The 27,412-nt window shown below is 43.8% G+C and overlaps 1 protein-coding gene across 2 annotated transcripts in view; it reads right to left on the reverse strand.

Annotated features, from left to right (window-relative positions):
- Positions 1-12,287: 12,287 nt before the first annotated feature.
- LOC106588909 (nuclear pore complex protein Nup153) overlaps positions 12,288-27,412 on the reverse strand; it is a 36,053-nt gene continuing 20,928 nt past the window's right edge. For both annotated transcript variants that reach the window (XM_014178456.3, XM_014178455.3), the window contains exons 9-21: positions 25,267-25,395; positions 23,578-23,760; positions 23,229-23,342; positions 22,904-23,008; positions 22,705-22,789; positions 22,495-22,596; positions 21,684-22,256; positions 21,278-21,469; positions 20,233-21,072; positions 19,723-20,055; positions 19,222-19,470; positions 15,690-15,852; positions 12,288-13,791 (exon numbers count right to left, since the gene is read on the reverse strand). In XM_014178456.3, coding sequence (XP_014033931.3) covers positions 13,698-13,791; positions 15,690-15,852; positions 19,222-19,470; positions 19,723-20,055; positions 20,233-21,072; positions 21,278-21,469; positions 21,684-22,256; positions 22,495-22,596; positions 22,705-22,789; positions 22,904-23,008; positions 23,229-23,342; positions 23,578-23,760; positions 25,267-25,395 — 3,162 coding nt within the window. In that variant the 3' untranslated portion in view covers positions 12,288-13,697. The remainder of the gene's footprint in view (positions 13,792-15,689; positions 15,853-19,221; positions 19,471-19,722; positions 20,056-20,232; positions 21,073-21,277; positions 21,470-21,683; positions 22,257-22,494; positions 22,597-22,704; positions 22,790-22,903; positions 23,009-23,228; positions 23,343-23,577; positions 23,761-25,266; positions 25,396-27,412) is intronic.

Here is a 27,412-nt window from a genome sequence, read left to right on the forward strand (position 1 = left end):
AAGTAATTGCGCACGCTTTGCACTGTCCATTCAAGATCATATATTCAGAAAAAATGTTTAATGCTTAAGCGTGTGGTTATATATCATACGAATAGGTTAAATTGTATATTTTAGTACAGGAGTGCCTTGAGGTCAGATGAAAGTCCACTTTTGGGTCTTGAAGGGCTTGTAATACAACATAGCCTAACGATAATGATAATGAGACGTAATGTGGTGATTATTATCTCGGTCGGAAATCATGGAGACCTCTGTATTTCATGACTGAATGTACATTTCATATTTTAGTCATTTAGCAGACGCTCTTATCCAGAGCGACTTACAGTAGTGAATGCATACATTTCATCCATTTTTTTCTCCGTACTGGTCCCCCGCGGGAATCGAACCCACAACTTCTACAATTATGAGCCTCTCTCCTGCTTTCCACAACAACTGGTCTAAGACGGATAGTTGTATTTTCCTGTAATTTATACGGAGACATCTGATACGGAACTCTGTCTAAATCATTTATATGGTTCCACCTTCATGGAGTAAGTCAGCCATGGAGACACGCGGCCTACATAGGCCCTAATACCGGTATGTGTCCGGTTGCTTGTACTGTAATATGATAAATTGCCAAATGTGATGCGACCGGCTAGCTGTCATTTTGTTCTATGACTTGTCACCTCCTCCACTACCTGAACGTAATAGCGTGAATTGCCAATGGACTCTCCAGTCCCCAAAATACCATACCCATCTCCTAGGTCCCTATTACGGGCACGAACCTGATAGAGCGACTTTGCGGTGTCTCTGTGTGGATCACTTACTATTTTATTCATTTATGCCCACACGCCCTTTACAGCCCGGAGCGGAGCCGCCGTAAGGTCAGTCTCGGGTTTCAGCGGCCACACAATGGAGACGCTATCTGTTGAGTCCCCTTTTTGTCTTCGTTCTGTGCAGCATGCTGACTAATCAGAATCCCCTTACATTTTGGCTAAGAAAACGTACAGGGTCTCTGGTAAATCCTCATCAATAGGTTGTCCTTAATCCCTTATGTGCATATCTCTGATGTGTTTATAGGCCTATATCATAAACGTAGGCTATACGTTTGGGAGTGTGCCAAATAGACCCAGAAAAATGTAATACATAGGTCAACATACACTGAGTGTACAAAACATTAGGGACACCTTCCTAATATTGAGTTGCACCCCCTTGTGCCCTCAGAAGAGCATCAGTTCGTCAGGGCATGGACTCTACAAGGTAGAGGAATTTTGGCCCATGTTGACTCCAACGCTTCCCACGGCTAGATATCCTTTGGGTGGTGGACCATTCTTGAACACACGGAACTCAGCAGCGTTGCAGTTCTTGACACACTCAAACTGGTGTGCCTGGCACCTACTACCATACCCCATTCAAAGGCACTTAAATATTTTGTCTTGCCCATTCACCCTCTGAATGGCACACACACAATCCACGTCTCAGTTGTCTCAAGGCTTAAAAATCCTTCATTAACCTGTGTCCTCCCCTTTATCTACACTGATTAAAGTGAATTTAACAGGTGACATCATTAAGGGATTATAGCGTTTACCTGGATTCACCTGGTCAGTCTGTCATTGAAAGAGCAGGTGTTCCTAATGTTTTGTACACTGAGTGTAGACACTCTATATACAGGTCCTATTATGAATGATGGATGTAGCTTAAACTGAAAAAATATATAAACGCATGGGGGGCCAGTGCCCCTGTGACAACAATTTTGGACCCCCTTGTGGCCCCCCTAAATGTGGAGTATGAAATAATTTCTACATAACACATTTTTGCTATCGTTCTTTTTTTACATCCGTTATTAGACAGAAAATGCAAATAAATTGTTGAATGATTATGAACATGGTCTTCTGCCTGCTAATGCCTGCAATGCAGTGAAGAAAACGATGTGACAACAATAACGTCTAATGTAACTGGCCCCTCTAACAGTACAACTGGCCCCAGCTTGGCCCCCCCCAGTTGAAATGGTCTAGAACCGCCACTGACCACGGGGCACTCTGTTCACAACGTTGACATTAGCAAAGCGCTTGCCCACACAACGCCATACACCCAGTACAGTTTGAACGGATTCATTCGTGAAGAGCACACTTCTCCAGCGTGCTAGTGGTCATTGAAGGTGAGCATTTGCCCACTGAAGTCGTGACAAATACATTTGATTTGATGTTGTGTTTACATTTTTGTTCAGTATAAATACAATTTTGGAATTCCATTACAAACTTTATTCAGCATTCTACTTAAAGTGCAGCATCATGATGGGCAACACCACTTGATTAAGCGCTATGGGGATGGTCATTGGTCATGTTTGGAAAATTGAAAAGTAATACTAGAAAACTGTTAAATACTTAACCTGCTGTTACTAGTTACCTGTACAAAATTGTAATCAGTAATGTAACTTTTGGATTACCCAAACTCAGTAATCTGATTACTTTCCCCTTAAGAGGCATTGGAAGAAGACAAAAAATAACCATCAAACGAATTTAGTGTCATCATAGCTGTCTCTGACTTGTGGTCAAACTCGCTCAGGTGGAACAAACTTGAGCCTTTTTTCAATGCTGAATTGAATGTCATTGAGAAAACAAAGTTGTCCAAGTGTATTATTTCGCAAACATCCTTTCTAAATTGAAAAGTAATCCAAGAAGTAATCATTTACTTAATCAAATGTATCTGTAATCTGATTACAATATGTTTTGCTGGTAACGTAACTGATTACAGTAGGCTGGGTTTCCCAAAAGCATCGTAGCACTAAGATCATCTTTCGTCAATTTAGTTTCAATGGAATTAAGATAATCTTAACGCAGCAGGTAGCCTAGTGGTTAGAGCGTTGGGCCAGTAACCGAAAGGTTGCTAGATCAAATCCCCAAGCTGACAAGGTAAAAATATGTAGTTCTGCCCGTGAACAAGGCAGTTAACAAATTCTTATTTACAATGACAGTGGGTTCTTAACGGACTTGCCTGGTTCAATTAAAAATCTACAATCCTTTTGGGAAACACAGCCCTAGTCATTCTGAGAATTTCAAAAAATTCTTTTTCACCAGTTGAAAAACACAGCACACCTGTCAAGTATATAAAGCCCAAAGGTCATGGGTCATTTGAGAAAAGCTGAATTCTACACACAGTCAAACCACAGTTGTCCTCAATCAAACACACCTATTTCTCTCTCTCTCTCGCCTTTGGTCTCTCTCATACAGTCTTATAGAGAGCAAGAAAGAGGGGGGGCACTTGAAATTCAAACTGACACACAACATATTACATTTTTATTTACATAAAAACAGATACAATTTAAACATTGAATACGACCGCCTGATGCATCGTACCACCACACCTTACATGCCAATTTCCTTTGAATATCCCATAGACAAGCATTGAAATGGCCTGTGACCTCAAATCATTTCCGGATGGATTCTCCTAGGGTTTTCGCCTGCCATATCAGTTCTGTTATACTCACAGACATTATTTTAAGTTTTAGAAACTTCAGAGGGTTTTCTATCCAATGCTAACAATTACATGCATATCCTAGCTTCTGGGCCTGAGTAACTGGCAGTTTACTTTGGGCACGTCAGTCATCCAAACTTCCGAATACTGCCCCCTAGCCCAAAGAGGTTTAAGACATGAAGGTCAGTCAATACGGAACATTTCAAGAACTTTGAAATTTCTCCAAGCGCAGTTGCAAAAACCATCAAGCGCTATGATGAAACTGGCTCTCATGAGGACAGCCACAGGAATGGAAGACCCAGAAGTACCTCTGCTACAGAGGATAAGTTCATTTGTTACCAGCCTCAGAAATTGCAGCCCAAATAACTGCTTAACAGAGTTCAAGTAACAGACACAACATCAACTGTTCAGAGGAGACTGCGTGAATCAGGCCTTCATGGTCGAATTGCTGCAAAGAAACCACTACTAAAGGACACCAATAAGAAGAAGAGAATTGCTTGGACCAAGAAACACGAGCAATGGACATTAGACCGGAGGAAATGTGTCCTTCGTTCTGGAGTCCAAATTTCAGATTTCTGGTCCCAACTGTCATGTCATTGTGAGATGCGGTGTGGCTGAACGGATGATCTCCGCGTGTATTTCCCACCGTAAAGCATGGAGTTGGTGTGATGCTGCTTTGCTGGTGACACTGTCTGTGATTCATTTAGAATTCAAAGTACACTAAACCAGCATGGCTACTACAGCATTCTGCAGCGATACGCCATCCCATCTGGTTTGGGCTACGTGGGACTATCATTTGTTTTTCAATAGGACAATGACCCAACACACCTCCAGGCTGTGTAAGGGCTATTTGACCAAGAAGGAGACTGATGGAGTGCTGCATCAGATGACCTGGCCTCCACAATCACCCAACCTCAACCAATTGAGATGGTTTGGGATGAGTCGGACCGCAGAGTGAAGGAAAAGCAGCCAACAAGTGCTCAGCATATGTGGGAACTCCTTAACTGTTGGAAAAGCATTCCAGGTGAAGCTGGTTGAGAGAATGTCAAGAGTGTGCAAAGCCGTCATCAAGGCAAGGGTGGCTATTTGAAGAAACTCAAATATAAAATATATTTTGATTTGTTTAACACTTTTTTGGTTATTTCATGATTCCATGTGTTCTCATAGTGTTGATGTCTTCACTATTATTCTACAATGTAGAAAATAGAAAACATAAATAAAAATCCTTGAATGAGTAGGTGTTCTAAAACTTTTGACTGGTAGTGTATGATGACACCAAAAACCTGTAAATTTGCGATACTGAACAGTGCTGGAGAGTAATTGAATTCCATGGAAACAGTGCCATCTTGTGTTCAAAACAGCTTTCAACGAAACGTTCATCATGGCGACATAAAGTGGGGGGGAAATCCCATAATCTTTATAAATGAATGGAAAATAAATCTCAGGATTTATTTTTTGGTTAATTTACAATGTTTTTATAATAATAATGACCCTCTCCCTCGCTCATTTTCTCTATCCTCTTCTAGTATTTCACCCCTATTTTCCATTTTCTACTTCCCTCATTTTATCCATCCTTCTGTTCTCAGACACACGAATACATGAATAAGGTGCTCCCAGGCAGGTGCTAGAACGTCTCCACAGTTTGCTCAGTCTGATGAAACGTGGAGTCATTTCTCCATCTCCAGAGAGGTTAAGAGAAGCTGCCCACTGACCCCACTTCTGAATTCCACTCTCCCTGACCCCTCCACTCCCTCCTCTCTGGGTTTGGGGTGGGTCGGTATCCGGGGGGTCCTGCTGGATCCCTGTCAGGCTGGGTGGGGTCTCAGAGGTCTGGAGGACCTCCACAGGGGTGACTACGTCCCCCTCTCCGGTTATCCCTGCAGTGTCTGGGCCACAGACACCAGCTGACTTAGTCCTTGGGCTCACCTTCAGCTCCTCCTCTTTGACCTGAAAGAGAAAACAAAGAAATGCAGAGTGATGAAAGAGTATGTGTGTAGTCTGAAGCTGGCTATGAGCACAGGTCATATTCAAGGCAAATGTATTTCAAGTTGGTCCCCGTTTAACCCCCTAAACCCAGTTTTCCCCTATTCCCTCACCTAACATTCATATTTTTCATGATGTCATAATCACTAGCTCTTCATAGGCCACTTATATATTTCTCAGCTTGTTACGTCTCTCCTTGGCCTGCCTCATCAACTCCTCCATGTCCTCTTAGCTGGTGACAGACTGGTCCCTCCTGATCTTCAGAGACGCCTGGTGAGGGTGCCTCTGTGTCAACAATTGGACAATACACACACACAGCAATTTAACCATGAGTGAATACACACACCAACAACAGATATTAGGTAGACACTCATATATTGTAATTAGTGTAATTAACAAAAAAAATACCATCTCTTCAATAGCGTTACTGTCCTTGGCATATTCAATCAGTTATGCACTCACTTACCATAAGATGGCAGCAGTTTTATAAATAATCAGAACACTAATCAAAAGACTACCCAAACAAAGCCCCAGTCTTAAAATGACAAGAGATTATGGAACTCATCCTCTCACTGAAGGTCCCCACCTTACTGGGGTTGTACCCAGAAAACTACCACCACTAGCAGGAGTGTGTGTTTTATTCTGTGTTTGATTCTGACACCACTATAGCGGTCTGAGGCTACAAAAGACTACACTTTGCTCTGCCCCGCCGGTACCCACCATGTTGTATGCCGCCCCGCTGGCCCTCTCCCTGGGATAAGCAGCTGCTCCAGGATTTCACTGGACCTGGGTCTCTCACCACTCTCATGAACCAGGCTAGGGATGTGGGCTGGGAGTGGGACACACACAAGGTCTCTGACAAGCATACACTCTTTTACACACACACACACACACACAAGTGGTGGTAGTTTCCAGGGTACAGCCCGTGGTAAGGTGGGGACCTCTCCAGTGTACAGGACCACTCCACTGTCTGTGGTGAACTCTGACACTGCAGAGTCACCCCTACTGCCTTGTCTACTCCCAGTGTCATCCTGTTGGGAGGAATTAAAGTCACTTATATGAGGTAAATACACAGTGGCAATGTCCTAAATGTGCTTAAAAATATACTGAACAAAAATAATAACACAACATGCAACAATTAACGATTTTACTGAGTTACAGCTCATATAAGGAAATCAGTCAATTTAAATAAATTGATTAGGCCCTAATCTATGGATTTCACATGACTGGGCATGTGTCGGGGGGCTAGGGTCAGTCTGTTACATCTGGAGTATTTCTCTTGTCTTATCCGGTGTCCTGTGTGTATTTAAATATGCTCTCTCTAATTCTCTCTTTCTCTCGGAGGACCTGAGCCCTAGGACCATGCCTCAGGACTACCTGGTATGATGACTCCTTGCTGTCCCCAGTCCACCTGGCCGTGCTGCTGCTCCAGTTTCAACTGTTCTGCCTGCGGCTATGGAACCCTGACCTGTTCACCGGACGTGCTTGTTGCACCCTCGACAACTACTATGATTATTATTATTTGACCATGCTGGTCATTTATGAACATTTTAACATCTTGACCATGTTCTGTTATAATATCCACCCTGCACAGCCAGAAGAGGACTGGCCACCCCTCATAGCCTGGTTCCTCTCTAGGTTTCTTCCTAGGTTTTTGGCCTTTCTAGGGAGTTTTTCCTAGGGAGTTTTTCCTAGCCACCATGCTTCTTTCACATGCTTTGCTTGCTGTTTGGGGTTTTAGGCTGGGTTTCTGTACAGCACTTTGAGAATATCAGCTGATGTACGAAGGGCTATATAAAAATAAATTTGATTTGATTTGGGCAGGTGCACAGCCATGGGTGGGCCTGGGAGGCATAGGCCCACCCTCTGGGGAGCTAGGCCCAGCCAATCAGAATAAGGTTTTCCCCAAAAGAGCTTTATTACAAACAGAAATACTCCTGTTTCATCAGCTGTCCGGGTGGCTGGTCTAAGACCATCCTGTAGGTGAAGAAGCTAAATGTGGAGGTCCTGGGGTGGCGTGGTTACACGTGGTCTGTGGTTGTAGGGACGGTTGGATGTACTGCCAAATTCTTTAAAACGAAGTTGGAGGCAGATTATGGTAGAGAAATTAACATTAAATTATCTGGCAACAGCTTTGGTGGACATTCCTGCAGTCAGCATGCCAATTGCACTCTCCCTCAAAAATTGAGACATCTGTGGCATTGTGTTGTGTAACAAAACTGCACATTTTAGTGGCCTTTTATTGTCCCCAGATCAAGGTACACCTGTGTAATGATCATGCTGTTTAATCAGCTTCTTGATCTGTCACACCTGTCAGGTGGATGGATTATCTTGGCAAAGGACAAATGCTCACTAACAGGGATGTAAGCAAATTTGTGCACAAAATTTGAGAGGAAAATACGCGTTTTTTTGCATATGAAACATTTCTGGGATCTTTTATTTCAGCTCATGAAACCAACACTTTACATGTTGCGTTTATATTTTTTTCAGTATAAAATGTTGCCTATTACTATATTAGATAAAGCATTAAAAGGCGTGTCATCTGTATTGTTCAATGGAAGCCGAATAGTTTGGTTGATTTTAGAATCGTGACAGCGGATGAAAGGATCGCCTTCGACTCACTCTGGAGCAGAAAACAGCGCCACTTGCAACGCCGAATGTGTGTCATTCCATTAACATTATCTAAACCTCCAACTTTCAAAAGACCAGTCTAACATTGTGATATAGTTTTAAATAACAGGATTGAGGAACTGTCTGTAGCCTACCACGATTCTCGAGCTGCCGCATCCAATATTTATTTCCAATAGAAAAGCTTTCGGCTAGAGGTTCTACAGTTTGAGAATTACGCGGGATATTGACGCATAAGGACCCTCTCAAGCAGTCGGGTTCCTTCACTTTCCAAGACAGAGCGACCCATGTCGCCGTGGACTCTGTGCGTTACCATGGCACGTTGCTACAATACATCTGACCCGGTTTAAGGCCAGTAGTTGTCAGGGTGACCACAAAAACAACAGCAAATCCATTGTCCTTTATATAAATCCCCTTCCAAATCGTTCTTAGTCTTCTTAGGGGCCCCTGTGCAAGCAGGTTGACTCCAACCAATTACGTGACTTGAAATTTAAAATAGCACATAAGAAAAAAATACTTTTATGAAATAGAAATATTTAATATATGCTCTGGGAGGAGAAAGCAGGGCCAGGCGTTCCTGTGTTGGCAGTGACCACGGTGGTTCCACACAGGGGCAGGAGATGCAGACAAACCTCCTGTCGATGTCCAACGCCTGGCTCTTAGCCGCATATGCATGGCCTCCAGAGTTTTCCTGTATGTCAGGTTACAGATAGATAGCTATCGAGCATTTAAGTGTGTTATGTTCATTTAGTCAAGTCAACTTTTTTCAAGACAAAAAAAACTCAATGGTCTTTCATACCCACAACCACAAGGAGGCGATATTGAGGTGTGTGTGGTGTTGCTCTCATAGAACAGTCACTTAGTTCCAGAGAAGGTACGTTTTAGCAGATTCATTTGTCTTCTTCACTACTGTCGAGGGATCACTCGCAGAAAGGAGTAATTTCTTCAGGTTCTTGGTCTCTTGCAGAAGACCAATGTGGGGCTGGAGGGGTAGAAGCACTGGGTTAGGGCAGCCACACACATACTGACAACAATTAACATTGTATTGTTACCATGAAACTATTATAGGATGAGATAAGGCAAGTGACATACAGACAAGACAGACAGGCAGGCTGACCAGCAGGCTAGACAGGGACAGACAGACCTGGTCCATGCAGAGCTCGTAGTTGGCCCTTTGGGCCAGCTGCTGCTCGGTGTGGGCCAGCTGCTGCTCGGTGTGGGCCAGCTGCTGCTCAGAGTTCATGACCAGTCTCTCCACCTTCTGCATCTCCTTGACCAGGCCCACCACTGTCTGTCACCTGGGGACAGTTCAAAGGTCAGTCACCTTATTTCATCAGCATCACTAAGGCTACTAAGCACAAGAAAACATTGTTTTACATGACTATCCTTTTCTAGTCTGTTTTATAGACCTTTCACAACTGAACTGAGTGGAAATCTTATGTGGATTTCTTATGTAGAACTCTTTAGGTCTCCGTCAGGCTTACTGCACGTTTCACAACAGTGTAAATATTTACAGAAATGCCAAGTGATCACAAGGCAGGTCCCAACTGCACGGCAGATGAATAAACATGGCAAGGACCAGGAGATCTAAACACCTGCCGTTTCTCCCACTCCAGAGTATCCCTGTCCCCAGCACAAGGTGCACCTGTGGAATGATCATGCTGTTTAAACAGCTTCTTGATATGCCACACCTGTCAGGATGATCTTGTCAAAGGAGAAATGCAGACTAACAGGGATGTAAACACATTTGTGCACAAAATTGAGAGAAATTAGCTTTTTGTGCATATGGAATATTTCTGGGATCTTTTATTTCAGCTCATGAAACATGGGACCAACACTTTACATGTTGCATTTATATTTTGTTCAGTAATATCTTGCATTTTTCAAATTCTACCAACTGGACAATTATTGACTTGTAGCTAAAAGGTTGTCATTTTTATGCAATTTGTACCAACACTGGCTTCTTCATGTCCACTTCTTAGAGTGAAAAACATTTTATCAGATTTCACAGTCCGTGCCTAAAATGGTATTAAGCCTTTACTAACAGGAGAATGCATCAAACCACTTCCAAAATAAATCACTTACCACATGAATTCAAACTTATAAAAATGACAGAAGAATATAGCAAAGAGCTTGAACGTGGAGCAGCTTATTAGCAAAGACAAAAGTGAAATGTGGCAAATTTCAAAACTCTTCAGAATCACTTGGAACCCTCTATTGGAACTATACAGTCCGTGACAAAACAACTTCTGACATCCCAAGTAAGCCAGTAAACATATTGTATGTTGAAAACAGAATGGTGCAGGGTCACAACAGAGTACAATGTTTGCAGTTGTACTGGCACCTATCAATGATTTTATAACATTGTCATTTTTTTCTCACTGCACATGGTCAACTGTGTCAATGTAAGGAACACATGCAAGCTGGTGGACAATACATGAGGGTTTGCATGCATGCAGTCAAAACGCTAAGAAGCCTAAATGTGATACTATGTTTCTGACCAGACCTCAGTCTAGTCATCCTCCGTCTAGACATAAATGAGGCTCCATGTGCAGCTGCAAAACAAAATCAAGAAGATACCCATTGACCTTTAAAGTTTAAACCCTCAGGGCCTTATTGATCACTCTATTCATATAACTGACATATCAACACATTTGCTGTAATAATCTGGAATTCCAGCACCAATGCACAGTTGAAGCATTTGCTACACAATGTTGGCTTTAAATGCATAAGACTATAGGTTATTGTTCATGCAACTTTGAGAATGCATTAAGGAGAATATGAATGCAAATTGACAAAAGGGACCACTTCAATTCGATTTAACCTGTTCTACCGAAACCCTATTAAGCTACACAATATGGGAATAAAATGGTCCTACATATATACATTTAAAATCTGCATACAAGCTTCCTCGTTTGGTGTACCGTGTTAAAAATCTGTGTTAAAACACTGCATAACTATAAAGAGAGAGTATGGCAACATCAAACAGAATGACCTTCAAACCTTTAATTCTGACAGACAGCTCAATGTCTACTCATGTGTTGCTGCTTGAAAAAGTTAGTCAAAACAATAACTGCACGTGGCAATGTTTACCACCTGGCTGGGGCCAGTCCCTTGGGCAGACACACTTCGCAAGCATACCGCCCCTCCGACTAGACAAGCTACATTCCTAAAATGTTTGGCCCGGGCCACTAGGCTACTATAAATTGCTGGAATGCTTCCAGGCCACAAACATTATTGATGCAGAGTTCCAGAAGCGTGTACATGATTTCCGGGAAGATTACAACAATGCAAAGAAACCTAATGGCTGAGAGCAGCCTCGCCCCAACCCATTATTTCGACATGTGGCATGACTATATGAACCTAGGGAGGCTGCTGGAGAAACTGTGTGACGTTGCAGATCGGACAGCGACCACCTGTACCCAGTTAAAGGAGCACGGGCCGGACGCAGAGGACCACCAGACCGGTCGCCAGGACCAACAGTGGTTTCGTCTGAATTCCATCGGGACTGAGAGCCTGAGTTCTGCAAGCAGCATTTCAGGCAACACGAGCCACAGCCTGGCTTCCGGTGATTACTGCGGCTTCTGCAAGCAAAATGGAGAAACGGCAGAGATCTTCCGGAGCCACAAACTGAAATCCAAAGACAGCAAAGTCATCTGCCCCATTCTGAGGAGCTACATTTGTCCTATGTGTGGCGGCACCGGAGACAACGCTCACACACGCCGGTACTGCCCACAGCGCAACGGCGTGGTGCCGAAATACTGGGGGACTGGAGTAGAAAACAGGAGGAAAATCAATCTGTAAATACTTATGGAGAAAATATATCCAACGTTCTTGTTCAGTTAGATAGGCCTAACTATATATTTTTTTTTTTACAAAGTGGGTAATGCGCCTTTGATGTTCTGCGATGAAAAAAATAAACCTATTTTCGTACAACTTATTTCGTTTTTGTTCACGTTCTCCTCAATTCTGGTATATGACTCGTTATAAAAGTAACTAATTTCTTACTGAACCTTTATTTAACTAGGCAAGTCAGTTAAGAACAAATTCTTATTTACAATGAAGCTTACCGGGGAATAGTGGGTTAACTGCCTTGTTCAGGGGCAGAAATACAGAATTATACCTTGTCTGTCAGGTCTGGGACTCGATCCAGCAACCTTTCGGTTACTGGCCCAACGCTCTAACCACTGCCGCCTATTATTTTGTGGGAAAGAAATCACAACATGTTAATTACATATTATAGTTTTATTGACAGCAATTACCCATGGATCTTATTTTATTACTAATCCAGTAACAATCATGGCTTTAAAATTAAATCGACTTCCTTATTATCCAAAGTCACCCTAGTCCATTTAAACAAGCAATATAAAAATATATACTAATACTTTGTACAATACTGGTTTTGGTCCAAACAAAAGTGGATCAGAAATGCCAATATACCTTTAGTCTTCAAAGGATCCCAATATGCATTTAATTTTTTTTAATGGATTTCAGGCAACTTTGAATATAGGGATTTACATAATAAATTCTAATGACAAAATGCTGAATGCAGAGTTGGTTTAACACACAAATTCAACTTCACAGATAAAAAAAAAAGCAAGTTACTATTTACAGGTTATAATGTTCAAAGGCCAATTAAGAGAGCGGCAGGAGGTGGTGAAGGGAGAGAACATGAATAAGAATAAAAGGGAAGAGAAAGAGGGCACAAGAGAAAATGAGAATAAAGGAGATGGAGCGACAAAGGGGTTAAAAAAGTAGTAAGAACAGTGAACAGATGTGGAACTACAGATTTACAAAGTCCTAAGGATGATATTTCAGGAGTCGGTCTCCAGCCCCAATCTCTACAGTGCTGGGGTAACGGTCCTCTCTTCCCCACCCTCCTCACTGCCTCCATTTAAACACATTCATAAGCTTCTCACCTACAACTGTGAGCCTCAACCAGCCACTACCACACATGACACTTTCGTTCAGTTTACACACACACACACACACACACTGAAACCAAACACCTCAAATCTCTATACAGAAAACAAGCACGCGTCATTCAGTACACAGAAACATGTTCAAACAGCATACACGCCATAGACACTGTCTACGTCTCCAATAGTACCCTATTCCCGACCCAATGATGTGCACTGCTTCAAACTCACAGGTTAAACTAAAGTTCACTACATAGGGAGTAGGTTTCCATTTGGAATTCGCACCACAGCTCTTATTAATCTCTGCATTAACTTTCGCAGTTCATAACCTGATCACCCATACTAATCAACTTAACAGTACGATTTTTTCACTGTCAACTTTCAGTTTTTGCATTTTAATTACAAAAAGTCACGACAATGTTCTAGACATTTGGAGGTGTTGTTAAGCAGAAGTTTCTCGTTTGATTGTGTTGTTGTCGCCATCACACTGTAGGTTCATTAGCAGTTTATTTTTTAAGCCTGACACCTGCCCTGTAGGAGGGTCCCGCTTTCTAGTAGCTCTGGGGTCTAGCACCCCCCCACCCACCCGAGTATCACCCATTCATCTCCAGATGGGGGCTTCACCAGAGCTTCTTTACATGCTAAGTAGTTCAGTGTTTGTACAGAGGAAGTAGTCCCGTCTATGCTCGAAGGGTCAAGTCTAGTCTGATGGATGTTTTACTTCTTACGCCGGACAGCTGTTTTGATCTTGCGTCTAGCGATTGAGTTCTGTCCTGCAGGGGCTGCAGTGAAAGTGGTGCTCTTTGTTGACCTGTAGTAGGGGATAAGACGTAATCAACACACAATTCAAACTTAGCGTGCGCACATCCAATAACTTGCAGATGTTCGGTACAAAAAGGCATCGATTTGTATCTAATTATTATCAACATCATCACAATTACAGTGGGGAGAACAAGTATTTGATACACTGCTGATTTTCCAGGTTTTCCTACTTACAAAGCATGTAGAGGTCTGTAATTTTTATCATAGGTACACTTCAACTGTGAGAGACGGAATCTAAAACAAAAATCCAGAAAATCACATTGTATGATTTTTAAGTGATTAGTTTGCATTTTATCGCATGACATAAGTATTTGATCACCTACCAACCAGTAAGAATTCCGGCTCTCACAGACCTGTTAGTTTTTCTTTAAGAAGCCCTCCTGTTCTCCACTCATTACCTGTATTAACTGCACCTGTTTGAACTCGATACCTGTATAAAAGACACCTGTCCACACACTCAATCAAACAGACTCCAACCTCTCCACAATGGCCAAGACCAGAGAGCTGTGTAAGGACATCAGGGATAAAATTGTAGACCTGCACAAGGCTGGGATGGGCTACAGGACAATAGGCAAGCAGCTTGGTGAGAAGGCAACAACTGTTGGCGCAATTATTAGAAAATGGAAGAAGTTCAAGATGACGGTCAATCACCCTCGGTCTGGTGCTCCATGCAAGATCTCACCTCGTAGGGCATCAATGATCATGAGGAAGGTGAGGGATCAGCCCAGAACTACACGGCAGGACCTGGTCAATGACCCGAAGAGAGCTGGGACCACAGTCTCAAAGAAAACCATTAGTAACACACTACGCCGTCATGGATTAAAATCCTGCAGCGCACGCAAGGTCCCCCTGCTCAAGCCAGCGCATGTCCAGGCCCGTCTGAAGTTTGCCAATGACCATCTGGATGATCCAGAGGAGGAATGGGAGAAGGTCATGTGGTCTGATGAGACAAAAATAGAGCTTTTTGGTCTAAACTCTACTCTCCGTGTTTGGAGGAAGAAGAAGGATGAGTACAACCCCAAGAAACCCATCCCAACCGTGAAGCATGGAGGTGCAAACATCATTCTTTGGGGATGCTTTTCTGCAAAGGGGACAGGACGACTGCACCGTATTGAGGGGAGGATGATGGGGCCATGTATCGCGAGATCTTGGCCAACAACCTCCTTCCCTCAGTAAGAGCATTGAAGATGGGTCGTGGCTGGGTCTTCCAGTGTGACAACGACCCGAAACACACAGCCAGGGCAACTAAGGAGTGGCTCCGTAAGAAGCATCTCAAGGTCCTGGAGTGGCCTAGCCAGTCTCCAGACCTGAACCCAATAGAAAATCTTTGGAGGGAGCTGAAAGTCTATTGCCCAGCGACAGCCCCGAAACCTGAAGGATCTGGAGAAGGTCTGTATGGAGGAGTGGGCCAAAATCCCTGCTGCAGTGTGTGCAAACCTGGTCAAGAACTACAGGAAACGTATGATCTCTGTAATTGCAAACAAAGGTTTCTGTACCAAATATTAAGTTCTGCTTTTCTGATGTATCAAATACTTATGTCATGCAATAAAATGCAAATTAATTACTTAAAAATCATACAAATGTGATTTTCTGGATTTTTGTTTTAGAATCCGTCTCTCACAGTTGAAGTTGTACCTATGATAAAAATGACAGACCTCTACATGCTTTGTAAGTAGGAAAACCTGGAAAATCGGCAGGGTATCAAATACTTGTTCTCCCCACTGTATATATTACACGTGTGTTATATGCAATGACTTGGGACTAACACCTGAAGCACTAAACCAGGGAAGGCAAAAACTCTGAGAGCATATAAATACCACTGTATTTACATAGGATTGGCCCAAATTCACCCGTCCCTTTTTCAGGAGTTGGAGCTGTTGGACTCACCCAATAAAGTTAAAGCCACCTCCAGGTGCACTGGGTTGGGGTGCCATGGAGGGCGTGGCAGAAGGGGCGGTGGACCCTCCTGGTGCCCCTCCGAAAGCAAACACCCCTGTGCTGTTACTGGACGTGCCGAACGCACTGACTCCTCCAAACTGGAAACCACCACCTGGTAAAACCATGGACATCGGGTGAATCTTTAAGTTGAATCTTTAACGTTGCGTGATAGGATGATTCAAAAGCAATCTACCTACTCAGACTTAGTAAAATGTAGTTAAAAAAATATATCTTAAATGGCACTTGTTTTTGTATTGGCTTCAGAATATATTCATACCCCTTGAATTATTCCACATTGTGTTATAGCCTGAATTCAAAATATTTTCACTCATCGACACACAATACCTCAATGACAAAAGAGAAAACATGTTAACATTTTTGCTAATGTATTGAAAATGAAATACAGAAATCTTATTTACACATTCACACTCCTGAGTCAATACTTAAGAAGCAAATTTGGCAGCTTTTACAGCTGTGTAAATCTAAGCACTTTGCAACCCTGGATTGTGCAACGTCAAGTTGGTTGTTGATCATTGCTAGACAGCAATTTTCATGTCTTGCCATAGATTTTCAAGCTGATTTAAGTCAAAGCTAACTAGGCTACTAAAGAACATTCGCTGTTGTCTAGGTAAGCAACTTGTGTATATTTGGCCTTGTTTTAGGTTATTGTCCTGCTGAAATATGAATGTCTCCCAGTGTCTGTTGGAAAGCTGACAAGGTTTCCCTCTAAGATTTAGCTTTTGCTGAGCTCTATTCCATTTATTTTCATCATAAAAACACTCCTTGCCAATGACAAGCAAACCCATAACATGTAGCCGCCACCACACTTGAAAATATGATGAGTGGGTGTCAGTGATGTGTTTGCCCAAAACATAAAATTTGATTTGAAATACAAAGCATTATTTGTCACATGCGTCAAATGCAACAGGTGTAGACCTTACCACGAAATGCTTACTTACAAGACCTTAACCAACAGTGCAGTTAAAGAGTTAAGAAAATATTTACCAAATAAAGTAAAAAATAAATAACGAAGCTATACACAGGAGGTATCGGTAACGATCGTGGATTACAGGAAAAGGCCGGCTGAACAGGCCCCATTCACATCGACGGGGCTGTAGACTTACAGCCCCGTCGATGTGAATGGGGCCTGTTCAGCCGGCCTTTTCCTGTAATCCACGATCAGCTCCTTTGTCTTGCTCACATTGAGGGAGAGGTTGTTGTCCTGGCACCACACTGCCAGGTCTCTGACCACCTCCCTATAGGCCGTCTCATCGTTGTCAGTGATCAGGCTTAAGACTTGTGTCGTCAGCAAAGTTAGTGTTGGAGTAGTGTTTGGCCACACAGTCGTGGGTGAACAGGGAGTACAGGAGGGGACTAAGCACACACCCGAGGGGCACGAATGTTGAGGATCAGTGTGGCAGATGTGTTGTTGCCTACCCTTACCACCTGGGGGTGGCCCGTCAGGAAGTGCAGGATCCAGAAGCAGAGGGAGGTGTTTTGTCCCAGGGTCCTTAGCTTAGTGACGAGCTTTGTGGGCACTATCGTGTTGAACGCTGAGCTGTTGTCAATGAACAGCATTCTCACATAGGTGTTCCTTTTATCCAGGTGGGAAAGGGCATTGTGGAGTGTGATTGAGATTGCGTCATCTGTGGATCTGTTGGGGCAAGTATGCGAATTGGAGTGGGTCTAGGGTATTTGAGATGATGCTGTTGATGTAAGCCATGCCAGCATTTCAAAGCACTTCATGGCTACCGAAGCAAGTGCTACGGGCAGTAATCATTTACGCAGGTTACCTTTGCTTCCTTGGGCACAGGGACTATGTTGGTCTGCTTGAAACATGTAGATATTACAGACTCGGTCAGGGAAAGGTTGAAAATGTCAGCGAAGACACTTGCCATTTGGTTCGTGCATGCTTTGAGTACATGTCCTGGTAATCCGTCTGTCCCCGTAGCCTTGTGAATGTTGACCTGTTTAAAGGTCTTGCGCACATCGGCTACCGAGAGCATAATCACAGTCATCCGGAACAGCTGGTGCTCTCAAGCATGCTTCAATGTTCCTTGCCTCGAAGCGAGCATAAAAAAGACATTTAGCTCGCCTGGGCAGCTCGCGGCTGGGTTTCCCTTTGTAGTCCGTAATAGTTTTCAAGCCCTGCCTCATCCGACAAGCATCAGAGCCGGTGTAGTAGGATTCAATCTTAATCCTGTATTGCCGCGTTGCCTGTTTGATGGTTAGTCGGAGGGCGTAGAGGGATTTCTTAGAAGCGTCTGGATTAGTGTCCCGCTCCTTGAAAACGGCAGCTCTAGCCTTTAGCTAGATGCAGATGTTGCCTGTAATCCATGACTTCTGTTTGGGATATGTGCATACAGTCACTGTGGCGACGACGTCGTTGATGCACTTATTGATGAAGCCTGACTGAGGTGGTATACTCCTCAATGCCATTGGATGAAACCTGGAACATATTCCAGTCTTTGCTATCAAAACAGTCCTGTAGAGTAGCATCCGCATTATCTGACCACTTTCGTACTGAGCAAGTCACTTCCTGCTTTAATTTTTGCTTGTAAGCAGGAAATCAGGAGGACAGAATTATGGTCAGATTTAACAAATGGAGGGTGAGGGATAGCTTTGTATGAGTCTCTGTGTGTGGAGTAAAGGTGGTCTAGAGTTTCCCCCCCCTCTGGTTCCACGTGACATGCTGGTAGAAACGAGGTGAAATGGATTTCAGTTTTGCCTGCATTAAAGTCCCCGGCCACTAGGAGCGCCGCCTCTGGATGACCATTTTATTGTTTGCTTATGGACTTATATAGCTGGTTGAGTGCGGTCTTAGTGCCAGTATCGGTTTGTGGTGGTAAATAGACAGCTACGAATAATAGAGGGAAAGTTAATTTCTTTGCCACATATTTAGCAGTTTTACTTTACTGCCTTATTGCAAACAGGACACGTTTTGGAATATTTCTTATTCTGTATAGGCTTCCTTCTTTTCGCTCTGTCATTTAGGTTAGTATTGTGGAGTAACTACAATGTTGTTGATCCATCCTCAGTTTTCTCCGATCACAGCCATTAAACTGTAACTGTTCTTCTTTGCGAAGCATTGGAAAACTTCCCTGGTCTTTGTAGTTGAATAGGTTTCAAATTCACTGCTTGACTGAGGGACCTTACATATATGTGTGGGGTTTGTATGTGTGAGGTACAGAGATGACCATGTTTATTATGTGACACGTTAAGCTCATGTTTACTCTATGCTTGCCATAAAGTGTTTGAATACTTATTGACTCGACATTTCAGCTTTTCATTTTTAATTCATTTAATTAACATTTTGAATAACATTATGGAGTATTGTGTGCAGGCCAGTGACACAAAATCAATTTAATCCATTTTAAATTCAGGCTGGAACAAAATGTGGAAAAAGTCAAAGGGTGTGAATACTTTCTAAAGGCTCTGTACATACACAAAACAAACCCAGAAAGTGACCGTAGCAACCCACCTGGTGTGGCGGATGAGCCAAAAGCGGGCGTGGAGTTGGCTTGCTGGTCGAACACAGGGACAGAGTTGGCCTTCCCCCCGAAGGCAGGGGGCTGGGAGGCCGTGGCAGGGAAGGGGGACGGGGCGGGAGAACCAAACGCAGGGGCATTGGGCTGGGAGGTACCCTGACCAAAGGTAGGAGCTTGTCCCGACCCAAAGCCAGAGGAGGAGGCAGGGCTGAATACAAACGGAGCAGGGGCTGCTGATGGAGCTGGAGAGAGACAAGTTGATAACATTTCAACCAACAACAAAAAACAGAAGAAAAAAAAAAGAGCGCTTAAGTGGAAAAACATCTTGGGTCAACTATTGATCAATGCAGTCAACAGCTACACGCATTAGATCAAGAGAAGTGAACAGAAAAAGCACAACATTATCAATTCACATTAGTAAAAGCCTTCCTGTGGCAACATTCGGGGTGTAAAAAAAAAATGTTCCTTGAAAATAAGTCCTAAAAAGAACCAACCTGTAGATGAGGCAGTGGAGAGCGGGGCCGCTCCAAAAGTGAAGGAGGGAGCAGCAGTGTTAGGTCCAGACCCAAACAGGAAGGGTTGAGCTGGGCCAGGGTTCAGGGAAGCTGCAGGGGCAGGCAGGCTGTCCTGGCTCTGCCCAAACAAGAAGGACTTGGCTGGGGTGGCCTCACTGGAGGCACTCTGCCCGAACAGGAAGGTACTGGGGGCCGGGATAGGGGCTGGGGTAGTGCTGCTGGTGGGCCCAAACAGCCTGGGGGCAGGGGTGGTGGAAGTAGAGGTGGTGGTGGTTGCCATGAACCCAAACGCTGGCTTTGAGGCTGCAGTATCTGCAAGAAAAACAACAAAAACGATGGAAGTAAAGAATGATTGGTTTAGGTGCAGACAGTGTACATTCAGGAAAAAAAGTATAATAATTTTATAGTAGAACATCCATTTAAAGAATTGACAAATACAAAATGAGTTAATAATAACATGAACTAACTATTGCAGCGTATCCCTCCCACCTGTAGCGCTTTGCCCAAAGCTGAATGAGGGCTTAGGGGCTTTTGCTGCTGGGGTCTCACTGTCTCTCAGCTTCCCAAAGGTGAAGGTAGGTGCTTTGGGCTGGTCTGCAGATGGATCTACCATAAAGAAGGAAAAGCCTCCAGGGGGAGCCGATGCCTCCGCCTCTTTACTAGCAGCACTGAACAGGAACCCAGACCCCATAGAGGCCTCCTTCTCAGACTTCCCAATGGTGAAAGGGTCCTGGTCTTTCTCTAGCGATTCCTCAAATATGCTGCCCCCTAGTGGTGTGGCCAGGGAAGGAGGCTCAGCCAGCTTCCCAAAAATAGGAGCTGCTGCTGTTGTGGTAGTAGTTTCTGTAGAAGCTCCACTGTCGTTCTCTGTAGAGACAGGAAGGCTTAAAGTAGAGGTGGTGGTTGTTGGTTTTGATAGTCCAAAGAACCCTCCGTCTGAGGGTTTGCTCTCCGTGCTAGCAGCTGCTGCAGTGCCGAACGAGATCCCACCGCTAATGCCAAATCTGAATCCGGCACCCATACTCTGGGCTTCAGCCTTCTTCCCCTCGTCCGCTGCAGGGGTGGAAGCAGTGGATGCTCCAAACGTGAAGCCCTCTGTGGAGCTGCCGAATTTGAAGCCTGCAGAGCTGCTGGTGTCTGTTGAGGTGGTGTCTGATGAGGCAGCTGCACCGAATTTGAAGCCCCCCGAAGAGGAGTCAGAGAGGGTGCCGCCGAATTTGAAGCCCCCAGAACCAGAGGCAGAGTCCGATGACGCCCCCATGCCAAACTTGAATCCACCTGAGCCGGTGTCAGACAAGGACTGGATACCAAATGACGAGGAACCGAATGCTGAAAGAGACGGAGGATCACATTAATTAACTACTTCAGTATTCTGTATATATATATATAAAAAAAAACACATATCACAAATTTCCTTAGCCTAGTTCAGGCTTCACATCTCTCCTCACTAATATCAAAGATCTTGCTACAATGACAAAGCCCTCTAACAAAGCCTCTATAACACACAAAGATGGCAGTTGACAGCTGTACGTACATTTAGGCTCTACTTTAGCCCCAGGCTTGAGGGTCTGACAGGCCACACACGCCTGGTCTGCTCCCTTGTTCTGAACACAGCACACGTCACACTCCCACGCTCCATCTGGCTTCTTGAACTGGGCCCCAAAGCCTAGTAGAGGAGTGGTGCTGACAGGGGCAGGAGTTAGAGATGGAGTCGCTGCCGTCACTCCTGTTAGGTAGATGAAGATATGAGCGATAAGCAAAAATGTAAACATTAATTTGCACCAGATTTCTTTAAAATACTTTCTTGAAGATCTTCTGATGCAAAATGAACAGTGGGCCAAGATAGCAGTATTGAGACAAATTCTCTCAATGGCAACTTCATGAGAAAAAAAACACTAAGCAAAAAAACAAGACAGCAGGTTGTTCTCTCTTCTCATTACCTGGCTTAGTGCTCATACAGGAAACACACTTGATGTCCTGCGCCTTGTTCTGCACCATGCACATGTCACACTCCCACGCTCCCTCCGGCTTCTTAAACTTGTCCCCGAAACCCAAGAGGGGGGCAGCAGCGGGCAGAGTCTTAGCCTCCGAGAAGGCATGCAGGGTCAGTGTGGCTTTAACTCCAGTCCCAGGCTTGGCTGTCTCACAGGCCACACATTTGACCGCTTGAGGCTTGTTCTGAACCAGACAAGTGTCACAGTCCCAGCTTCCCGCAGACTTTGTGAACAGGGCTCCAAAACCAGCTGCAGTAGTAGTGGTGGAACCCTCCAGCCCGGACAGCGTTGTGAAGTGTTCACTGTCGGTCTTCGCTAAAGTAGAATTTGGATGTGGGGTCATACAGGCCACATACTTTGTGGCAGTGGGTTTATTCTTCACCATGCAGACGTCACAGTCCAAGGAGGCTGTGGGCGCTTTGAACAAGTCCCCAAGGGAGGGGGTGGTGGTGGACAGGGCTGGGGTCTCCTGGGGGGCTTTGGGGTCAGGGGAGGTCTGAGTAAAAGGAACGGCAAACCCTATGGGAAAGAGATGGGGTTAAAAACCACCCTAAAACCAGAAATGAATATAAAGACACTATTTGAAAATACACTCATTTAAACCCACCATTAAAAAAAGAGCCACAACACTGTCATGACAGATTACATAAGTAACGACAAATGATGGCAAATGACTTGTAAGTCGTATAAGAGAGAGATCAGGTTAAGCATTAATAGAAACGTCAAGGTTCTGTATTCATGTTTCCGTCATTCTCACCAGGTCCTTTGAGGAGCTCCAGCACACTGCCCTGTTTCAAAATCTTGGCTGGTTTAAACGGCCCTTCAAACTCCTCCATGCTCTCACTGGCAACATGCTTCACTACAGAGACACCAATGGAAACAGAAGACAACCATTAGCTATGAAATTGGTTTCCCTTTACATCAAGGCTTGGATCTTGTTCCATTCCCGAAAGTGATCCACGCTTACCTGCTGCCACGACTGGGGTGACCATCTTCCCGTTGGATAGTGACAGACCCGTTTTCACTACAGGTGCACTGAAGGTAAATCCAGACTAAGAGACAGAAGATGGTCAACATCTCATCATTGTTGAATGTCAGAACAGAAACAATATTCTATGGGGGTCACAGTGTCATCATAGCAGGTATACTCAAGCTGCGGGACTTACAGACGGGGATAAGGACGGTGGGCTAGCAGCAGTTGTCATGACAATAGGGGAGGAGAAAGTGAAAGGTGTGGAGGGAGGGGTAGAGGGGGCTGTAGTCGGTGGCACCTGAAAGACAGACAGACTTCATGGTCATTAGGATGGACACTAAACACATTTGGATACTTTGAAATAAAGCCAACTGAAGATATTAAAAGTCAATGGCCGTGTACCAAATGGCACCAAAAATAGTGCACTTCTTTTAAGCAGGGCCCTATTGGGCCAAAAGTAATGCACTTTTAAGGGAATAAGGTGCCCTATGGACACAGTCAAATGGAGCTGGACGGACCTCATTAATGACGGGCTCCACCAGGACAGGTGTGGTCGTGACAACAGGCTTGGGGTTGGGGAAGCTGGGCAGACTGATTGAGGTGTTGGCCGGCAGGGCCGGTAGCTCAGCAATCTGAAGAGAGGAGTCAGAGTGTAGAAAACCGTTAGCAGTACTACACATTAACCAGAATATCTCTACTACACATAGCGGCATATGGCAATAATTGCCTTGCCCAATTAGACAATGGTTTCAACCCAACCACCCACCCAGAAACATTTCAGAACCAACCAATAATTTATTGCCTGGATCACAAACTTCTCGCCAGACAGAATAGAAGGGGTCATATAGATAAGAGATGTGTACCCACCTCGTCTTCAGGTCGTTTGGACAAGGGTCTTGTGCTGGTCCTCTCCCTCTTCATCTTCCCTCCTCCTGACCCTGTGCTGCTGGTTGCAGGAGTGCTGGACAGAGGGTAGGTGGGCAGGCTGCTGCTTGTGCTTTGACAAGGACCTGCCACTGCTTCAGGAATCAGAGGGGATTGTCTTGTGGGCTGGAGAGGAGGGAGTAAAGGGTAGGGTTAAACATGAAGCATAAATACGTCTGGTTCTATGGACTGGCTGTAATTTGGAAAGCAACTATATTGAATAAAACAACTTCAGCTTGTTAAGGCTTCTACACATCTATCCAACTACAGCCAACCCAACAGTCTATGGATGCATTTTAAAGAATCAGCCCGGTGTGTAGTCTCAGTTGGTAGGGCTGGGCTATACGGCCTACAAATCATATCTAGATTTTTTTTCAACCTTATGTGCGATGCACAATATAAAGTATAACCCCCCCCCCCCCCCCCCCCCCCCATCTCTAAATAAGCTTTGTTTCACAATCAAAGGTCAATACACCGCAATTCAAAACAGCCAGGAATAATCAAATTAATTCAGGGTTTGTAAAATCATACCTAGGCTAAATATAAGCCTTCCACAAGCATAACTTAATTATTTATTTTATCAAAATAGTTTAACCTGCTTTTTTTGCAATAATCACTGATCTGGCTTTCATGTATGTCTATGAAAATGCAATTTTTGAACAACGCACATCCACTAATGACGACACACTTCTGGTAGCAGGCATTATAGAACATTAACACAGGTCACAATCTCAAGCCCATGTATTTAAAGTCTAGCCAACTTGGATCTAACTTGCTTGCTAAAAACCAAAAAACAGGACAGTTGAACTATTATGAACACACCCTCCTGTCCGTCACCAACTGTTTGAACAGCCTGTTCACTTTGTTTAGATGTTGAAATCCAGCGGCCTACCTGGATAAGGAGATTTCTAAGAATGACAAAGAGTTGGCAATTCCTTACATAAATGCGTCTTTTCATGCTCATTGCACATTTATAAAACACAAACTAGACAGCTAGCGAATAAGCCTGTGGCTAAGATGCTGCTAGAGGTACGTGGCACCGCAATGCCACGCGTGACAAACTGAGCATTAATTTCCCACAATCATGTTCATTGACGCTCTCGTTTTAGAAGGGTCTGCTCTGTTCTACATTTTGGGAGTTGAGGCATTTACAAACATCTCATCCATTACAGTAAAATAACATCTAAGCGTTTCTGTCTCCATATGACCTACTCTTTTGAACCAAACCTCAAAGAGCGAGTTTAAAACTGCTTGTTGTCAGAGGAAGAAGTTCTTGGTCATTGTGATGAAGGGCAGAGGCTTGGTGTCTGTGTGCGAGTGGGAAGGTGCACAGTGCACACAGAACAAAGGAGACGAGACCAAAAACACATAAAACCAAACGAAAAATGAATGCGATACAGGCATTTGGAACATGACACCAAAACATACATTCAAATTAATTAACTTGATATAAATCGCCCAGCCCTAGTTGCTGGTCATCATAATTGGTCCCAATTCAACATGTAGAAACAGCCATAGACAGTCTGATTTGGGGGTAAACTTCAACACATGGATAGTTAAGTTGGCTGTAGTTGTATGGATGCCTAGAAGCCATTAGGTGACTAATCTGGAGGTGGTGGTGGGGGTCCTCACCGTGCCTCCGGGGGTCTGGGTCAGGCCCACGGGGGTCAGAGAGGGCCTGAAGGACATTGAGCGGCTCCCAGACACCAACGCTGCAGCCGGGATAACCAATTTCTGGACTGGGGGGAGGGGAGAGTCCAGCTGGAGGGGAACACACAGAAAAGTAATAAATATTCAAAACAATGTGTCCCAGGCACACACGAATACAAACATTTTAACCTGTTTAGGATAGGAGGCAGTATTTTCACGGCCGGATAAAAAAAACGTACCCGATTTAATCTGGTTATTACTCCTGCCCAGAAACTAGAATATGCATATAATTGTTTGATTTGGATAGAAAACACCCTAAAGTTTCTAAAACTGTTTGAATGGTGTCTGTGAGTATAACAGAACTCATATGGCAGGCCAAAACCTGAGAAGATTGCATACAGGAAGTGCCCTCTCTGACCATTTCTTGGCCTTCTATAACCTCTTTATGGAAAATAGAGGATCTCTGCTGTAACGTGACATTTTCTAAGGTTCCCAGAAGGCGCCAGAACGGGGAATGATGACTCTGCAGTCCCTGGCTGAAAAACAGTAGCGCATTTGGATAGTGGCACGTGAAGAGTCCATTTTACATTTTCAGTCTTTGAACGAAAACGACGTCTCCCGGTCGGAATATTATCGCTATTTTACGAGAAAAATTGATTTTAAACAGCGTTTGACATGCTTCAAAGTACGGTAATGGAATATTTTGAATTTTTTTGTCACGAAACGCGCCGGCGCGTCACCCTTCGGATAGTGTCTTGAACGCATGAACAAAACGCCGCTATTTTTACGAGAAAAATTGATTTTAAACAGCGTTTGACATGCTTCAAAGTACGGTAATGGAATATTTTGAATTTTTTTGTCACGAAACGCGCCGGCGCGTCACCCTTCGGATAGTGTCTTGAACGCATGAACAAAACGCCGCTATTTGGATATAACTATGGATTATTTGGAACCAAAACAACATTGGGTGTAAACTAGAAGTCCTGGGAGTGCATTCTGATGAAGAACAGCAAAGGTAATCCAATTTTTCTTTTAGTAAATCTGAGTTTGGTGAGTGCCAAACTTGGTGGGTGTCAAAATAGCTAGCCATGATGGCCGGGCTATCTACTCAGAATATTGCAAAATGTGCTTTCACAGAAAAGCTATTTTAAAATCGGACACTGCGATTGCATAAAGGAGTTCTGTATCTATAATTCTTAAAATAATTATGTTTTTTGTGAACGTTTATCATGAGTAATTTAGTAAATTCACCGGAAGTGTTCGGTGGGTACGCTAGTTCTGAACGTCACATGCTAATGTAAAAAGCTGGTTTTTGATATAAATATGAACTTGATTGAACAAAACATGCATGTATTGTATAACATAATGTCCTAGGAGTGTCATCTGATGACGATCAAAGGTTAGTGCTGCTTTTAGCTGTGGTTTTGGTTTTTGTGACATTATATGCTAGCTTGAAAAATGGGTGTGTGATTATTTCTGGCTGGGTACTCTCCTGACAATCTAATGTTTTGCTTTTGTTGTAAAGCCTTTTTGAAATTGGACAATGTGGTTAGATAAAGGAGAGTCTTGTCTTTAAAATGGTGTAAAATAGTCATATGTTTGAAAAATTGAAGTTTTGGGATTTCTGAGGCGTTTGTAATTCGCGCCACGCCCTATCATTGGATATTGGAGCGGTGTTCCGCTAGCGGAACATCTAGATGTAAGAGGTTAAAAGTCCATCACTGGCAGCATTTGGTAAGCTAACACACCCACACCCCTCCCTGCTCCGTTTTCACCTATTCTAGCAATGTGGGTCAACACACAAGTTAACCTGTTTCTACATATGCATTGCTTGCCGTTTGGGGTTTTAGGCTGGGTTTCTGTATAGCACTTTGGTGATGTAACAAGGGCTTTATAAACACATTTGATTGACTGAACCTAGCAATCTCAGGTCATACATTACACATATTCTTACCTCCCTTCAGTAACAGTTTGGTATAAAGAATACGAAGACAAGCCTTGATGTTTCTTTTAAGTGACGTTTATTGTACTTCACTTTTTGAATCAGCTCTGTTTCTTTCTGTTCCTCTCTCTCTCTCCGTCTCTGTAGCTTCCGGGTCTGACTGAATAAGGACCTGAGCTATGGCAA

This window comes from Salmo salar, chromosome 27, assembly GCF_965601325.2.
Source record: "Salmo salar chromosome 27, fSalSal1, whole genome shotgun sequence".
Taxonomy (NCBI): domain Eukaryota; kingdom Metazoa; phylum Chordata; class Actinopteri; order Salmoniformes; family Salmonidae; genus Salmo; species Salmo salar.